The 6,352-nt window shown below is 48.6% G+C and overlaps 1 protein-coding gene across 1 annotated transcript; it reads right to left on the reverse strand.

The window, feature by feature from the left end:
- Positions 1–3,364: 3,364 nt before the first annotated feature.
- LOC125510706 (cytochrome c biogenesis protein CCS1, chloroplastic) lies at positions 3,365–6,033 on the reverse strand. The gene is made up of 8 exons (XM_048675958.1): positions 5,557–6,033; positions 5,230–5,449; positions 5,023–5,134; positions 4,668–4,940; positions 4,316–4,581; positions 4,069–4,225; positions 3,893–3,976; positions 3,365–3,802 (listed from the first exon to the last, which is right to left on the reverse strand). Exons 1-8 carry the CDS (start codon positions 5,939–5,941, stop codon positions 3,644–3,646), a joined length of 1,656 nt encoding a protein of 551 aa, XP_048531915.1. The 5' UTR covers positions 5,942–6,033; the 3' UTR covers positions 3,365–3,643.
- Positions 6,034–6,352: the final 319 nt, after the last annotated feature.

Raw genomic sequence — 6,352 nt, forward strand, 5'->3', positions numbered from 1 at the left:
TGTTGTTATGCGGTCTGACCGATAAAGATCTTCATAGAATATGTAGGAGCCAATATGAGCATCCAGGTTCCGCTATTGGTTATTGACCGGAGACGTGTCTCGGTCATATCTACATAGTTCTCGAACCCGTAGGGTCCGCACGCTTAAAGTTTCGGTGACGATTGTGTTATGAGTTTATGTGATTTGATGTACCGAAGGTAGTTCGGAGTCCTGGATGAGATCGGGGACATGACGAGGAGTCTCGAAATGGTCAAGGCGTAAAGATCGATATATTGGACGACTATATTCGGACATCGGAAAGGTTCCGAGTGATTCGGGTATTTTTGGGGGTACCGGGGAGTTACGGGAATACGAGGAAGAAGTAATGGGCCTCATGGGCCAAGTGGTGGAAGAGAGGAGGCAGGGCGCGCGGCCCCCCTAGCCCAAACTGAATTGGACTAGGGGGGCGGCCCCCCTTTCCTCCTTCTCCTCCTTCTCCTTCCTTCTCCTTCTCCTCCTTCCTTTCCTCCTCCTAGTAGGAGTAGGAAAGGGGAGTCCTACTCCTACTAGGAGGAGGACTCCTCCTCCTGGCGCGCCCATAGAGGGCCGGCCGGCCTCCCCCCTTGCTCCTTTATATACAGGGGCTGGGGGGCACCTCTAGACACACAAGTTGATCAGTTGATCTCTCCCAGCCGTGTGCGGTGCCCCCTCCACCATATTCCACCTCGGTCATATCGTAGCGGTGCTTAGGCAAAGCCCTGCGTCGGTAGCAACATCATCACCGTCAGCACGCCGTCATGCTGACGGAACTCTCCCGTGAAGCTCTGCTGGATCGGAGTTCGTGGGACGTCATCGAGCTGAACGTGTGTAGAACTCGGAGGTGTCGTACGTTCGGTACTTGGATCGGTCGGATCGGGAGGACGTACGACTACTTCCTCTACGTTGTGTCAACACTTCCGTTGCCGGTCTACGAGGGTACATAGACAACACTCTCCCCTCTCGTTGCTATGCATCACCATGATCTTGCGTGTGCGTAGGAATTTTTTTGAAATTACTACGTTCCCCAACACTAAGCACACCCTACACATGCACGGCTGCAAGAGTATCGGCAGCGGAAAGCGAAGACATGCAAAGTGTAAGTATGTGGTGCAGTTGGAGATATACGAACCCGGGGTGGCTCGGTGAAGATTTTTCCCATGTTTCGGATAGTTGGCACTATCTTACATCCACGTTGATGGAGGCTTAGATCCACTAAGGATCTAAGATTAAAATGGGTATCGGTTGCAAATTCCATGAAGGACGCCCACCCATGGTCCACGAAGGAGAAACCAACCTATGCCACCATGGCTTACGCTCATGAAGGACTAGCCTTACTCGAGGTAGATCTTCATAAAGTAGTCGATCTCCGGGCCGTACAAATTCTTGTTTTCTTCACAAAATCGTATACTCCAATCAACCTAGCCAATCTAGGAGGTGTGCACCCTCCAAAATTAATAAGATTGCGGTTGGTTGGTGATGAATCTCGTGCTCTTGTGCTTCAAAAGATAATCTCTTTTTACACTCAAACTCACAAGATTTGGCTTTGGATTGGAGAAGTGGGGGAGGAAATCAAAGAGGGATTAGATCTCAAAGGATTGGCTTGGATGGTTGGAGTAGAAAACCCTTTGAAATCAACACAAGAAGGTAGAGTTCTCTCTCAGAATATAGGATGTGAGGTAGTTTGCTTTGAGTGAGTTGATGGTATAGGTGGGGGTGTATATAGGTTGGACCAGAAATCCGAGCGTTACACACTTTTTAACACAACTCAAAAGTTCCGGAGTGATCAGCTTGGAGGCTCCTGCTGTACAAAATGTGGCAACTTTAAAATCACCTATATAGTTCGAAGGAGTAGCATTCAAAGGTTCTGAGGCAACTACCTTGGCAGTGGCACACTCTCTGTAACCAATTTGAAAATTCCAAGCGAGGGGCATCCGAAATTCAGAGAGGGCAACATAAGGTTTGCCAGATACCTTGGCAGTTCCAAGTGGAGGTCTTGGCAGCTCTGGAGTGCTAGGGTTTTCATCGACTATACCTAGATGAACTACTCAGTGGTTCCGACTAGAGGAGCTTAGCAGTTCCAAGGTGTGAAAGTTCGGTAGATATAGTGGAGAAATTTGAAGGCTTTTGAGGCATTGAGAGATAAACTCATCACAACATCTGCATCCTTTGTGATAGTATCGGCATACCTACAAACCTCAATGTGACTAGGATCACTAAAATTAAAATGGAGAATTCTTGGCTTAGCCAACACTTGTCTTCATGATAATTTGTGGGGGGCATCTTTTATTTTCTTTGTTGCAGCCAAATGGAACTTTCCTGAGATAACCTAGATAAAGCATTAGTTTCTCGAGATATATTGACATCAATTACCAAAGTTGACCAAGGGTATTAGATGCACTTTCATGGACCAATAGAAGCCATGCTTGAATCGCAACTATGAGTTCTGCTGGCTGAATGATAAGCTTCATCAGTTCGTCCTAGTGACATCGATGTTGCAGTAAGTAATAGCGAAATCAACCCTACACCTTACCTAACAACCTAACAATGGTGGGATGGAAGATGGTTGTATGGTACTTACGCCATGGGAGACGACGAAAACCTGCCGGCACCGGAGATGGGGCAGACGAGACGGAGACGAAGGGGACGGGCAGCTGACAAAGTGGGGGAGCACCTCCCGGTAACGGAGATCTAAGTCGCCTTCGCTTCCGGTGCGAAAACTGAGATTGGATTTGTCCTTTTGCTAGAGGTGAGCAGCTAAAAGGGCGGTGGGAGTAGATTTTGCGCTATACCGCCCCAGCAGATATTCGTCGCCCACCATCTCCATGCCTGCTCCCCCAGCCCCATGTACGCCGTTCCCCCCTTGCGCTCTCCTCAACTTGGCTCTATGAAAACCGCGGATTCAAGCATTCCCCAGAGCCAGATTATAGGCCGCTTTCAGTAGAGCATGGGTCAGCGTCCAGCGCGAGCAACCAAACATGTTTTTTGTTTGCATCCACTCGGCCTGTTTGGAGTTAATGAGCAATCAAACACGCCACTAGTCGATGCGAATCATATGGGCGAGCTCAAGTTTGGAAGGAAAATAGAACATATTCTCCCCTTGTGGCACGTCCAACCAAAACTGGTCCACTGGGATGAACCACTCTTGCTCCACCACCACTCCCTCAGCAGAGATACATCCCCCCATCAAGTAAACGATGCTCGTCCATGAACTCTCTTGCTTTAGATGACAAGATGTCAAGCGCGGCATCTCAAAAAACATGAGCTCCTCTGATGCATATACCCAAACAAAGAAAGTAAGAGACCAGATACTTCAGCAATTTTGGAAGTTCAGTAGCTGAACCAATGGTTCGACATCAAGGTATAATTTATATTTATCACTTTGCTCTGTCCTAATAGTGACAAAATCAGTTTCCTTTCGATACGATAACACCATAGATCCATCAGAATGTACAATATTTTCCTTGCAAGCAAATTTGGCCTCAATGATGAATACAGAGCCCAACTGACACAGGAATTGTCTTCACCAAATAGAAGGTAAGATTTCCTGTTCAAGAGGGGCTTGTCTAAGAACCAATCTCAATCCCACACCTGCGTCTTCAGCAATCTCACCCAATAAATGGAATCCTCACGCAGTGCTTGATTTATTATCTATTGTTTTCTCACCAACACTGACCAACTCTGGTACCTTATTAAGTAACCGGTTCATCTCATCAGAAAATTCAATCTTGGCTCGATTCGACTTTCCTCCAACAACTACTGTAGTTCCGTCTTGCAGCGCCCATAACTAAGAGTAAAGTAAACCAGAAATTTATAGCAGTTAATACAGTGCTTGTCGAAGACAGCCATTAAAAAGTTTGTGTGTTTGCACACACACCTGAGCATGTGAAAGATAGCTAATGCAGGTCGTCAACATGAGCGCGCCGAATCCAGCATACACGATAGGAATTCCTGGATCAGTCTGGTGGAAAGGAAAATACAAGGCACATTTAGTAGTTCATGCAACATGGACAAATGTCTTCAAAATGGAAAGACTGAATCTGTAGTCCTGACCTTGAGATCCAGACCAGTACTGCCAATAGCATCCTCAATTAATATTTCATTGCCATTGATTTCAATGGGGAGTTTAGAGCTTGGCCGGCGAACTCCTACAAACTTGCCATCTTGATCATACAACACAATAGACTGAAGATCTCGAGCAAGCATTGATCTACAAGTCATCAAGAAAAGCGGTTAATAATCTCCTAGCTAATATCTCGATTACATTATTAGCTCAGGATAGGGAAAATGTTGAACATACATTCCCTTGACACCTGAAGAATCAGAGTCTTCAAGTGGCAAGAATGTTCCGTATAGCTTTTTATTGCCATTCAGCTGCAAGGGTGCCATGGCCAAGTTAAAAGGTCCTTCACCATTTTTCTTCACCTGTAATGCTGAGAACCCCCAATCCGTTTGGTATATCGTGATCCCACCATACCTCAGAGGATCATTAACTTTGATCGTCCTCCTCATTACTTCTTTGCCATCAAGGTCGAAAAGTGAAAGATCGCTATAAAATTGTGAAACCTGACAAATTCAGAAGATATGCTTATCTATCAATCTAGTGTCACCTGAGCACACAAGTGTAGAAAACTACCGAGCAAAGTGGTTACCTCTCCACTATCATAGTACTCCATGTAGAACCGATTGACATGGACTTCCGTATTGAAAACATCTGGCGCGACCGAGAAAATGCCTTTGGGTTTCATGATATCTCCAATGACGAAATTCAGTCCTTGAGGAACATCCACCGAGCCTTTAAAGCTTCCGGTCGCAGAAAGAGTGGCACCTGCCATGACAAAAATCATCGCCACGTGCACACCGATAGGCGCATACCGACCAGCCAGGCCCTTGAAGGCATACAAGGATGGGCCCTTTGTGAAGACCTGCAACACATCAAGCACTAACATGCTGAGAAGGCAAGAACCCAATTTGGAGCAAATGTATTGCAATGAAGGTGACAGTCACCTCATATCCGGCACCCATCAAGATGACCCCTAAATCCTGAATAGATGCGCGGGGAAGAGATTCCGCAAAATCTTGCTTCCTAATGCTTCCCCCTGAACTCATAAACGACCATCTGCAAGATGAGCAGCCGTTGGCACCTGATATTAACAGTCGATCCTCTCCTCTGATGTCCGATCAGTGAGCTCGTGATGAAGAGGACATACATACCTTTTGGCCACCTTCACCATGGGCAATTGGGTGGTGAATGTGCAGGCCATCAGCGACGCCGCGAGGAGCGCGAGTAAGCCAAGGAAGACCGGCGAGGAGAACATGTGGTCGAAGCCGGGGGTGAGGATCCACCTCCAGGTGATGAAGCCGAACACCGGGTTGTCCTCGGGGAACTGCTCGAAGTAGTGGCTCGGCGGCTCTCCCTGGTCAACCACCGTGCCTGCCATCGCAATTCCAAAAATCATAAGCACGCGAGCTTCCCGGAAGCATTTGAGCAAACATCAGCAGCGCGGTGTCGCGATTCAGAAGGAGTAACAAGCACCGTACCCAGGGCCATGAGGCCGGCAATGGCGAACATCTCGGTGATGGCGAGCGGGAGGTTGGACAGGACCGACAGCGTCCGCTTGGTGGCGCGCCTCAGCGCCCGCAGCGCCGCGCCGTCCTTCTTCGCCTCCGGCGCATTCCCCTTCCCATCCTCGCCGTCTCCCTGCTGGGCCACCGGTGGCGCGGCGTCGAAGAACACGACCTTCTTCTTGCCCTTTCCGGGTCCGGCGGGGATGACCCCGCGCTTGGGGCCGTCACCCCCCTGCCGCGGCACGTCGCAGGAGACACGGAGGCGGGCGCAGCGGGCGGGGAGGCGCGGAGACGGCGGGAGGAGGCGGTGGCAGGTCCTGGAAGGGTGCAGGAGGAGGTAGCACGTGGGGGACGGCATCGCCGCCGACGCCGTTGGCTCGGCAGGAAGGAGGGGGGAGTGGGAGAGGCGCGGAGGAGTGGCGACGCATCGTTGGCTCGCTTCGTCCCGCGCGAAAAAAAGAGGCACCGGATAAGGTGTCGTGCGTGCCCGCGTCTTGCGCACAAGTGAGGTGAGAGGCAAATATCTTGCGTCTGGGCCGGTGATTTTATTCGGATCCTTAGACGGGTTCTAGCTTCTCGTGGGCTACAAGGCGGGTCAATCGCACGGAGCAACCCATAATTCGGCCAGTCAAGATTTTATTAAAAAATAAATGTTTATTTGAAAAATAAACAAACATCTATAAATATTTTAAACATTTTTTGTGCAAATTGAAAAGTTTTGTACAAATGTGAAGATTTTTAAAACATTGTGAACTTTTTATTTGAAAAT

The sequence above is a fragment of the Triticum urartu genome, chromosome 5, assembly GCF_003073215.2.
Source record: "Triticum urartu cultivar G1812 chromosome 5, Tu2.1, whole genome shotgun sequence".
NCBI classification, from domain to species: domain Eukaryota; kingdom Viridiplantae; phylum Streptophyta; class Magnoliopsida; order Poales; family Poaceae; genus Triticum; species Triticum urartu.

Coding starts and splice junctions, on each gene's coding strand:
- LOC125510706 (XM_048675958.1), bottom strand. CDS start 5,941: ATGCCGTCCCCCACGTGCTACCTCCTCCTGCACCCTTCCAGGACCTGC. Junction 5,135..5,229: donor ATGGTGAAGGTGGCCAAAAG/GTATGTATGTCC, acceptor CTCATCTTGCAG/ATGGTCGTTTATGAGTTCAG. Junction 4,941..5,022: donor TGATGGGTGCCGGATATGAG/GTGACTGTCACC, acceptor GATGTGTTGCAG/GTCTTCACAAAGGGCCCATC.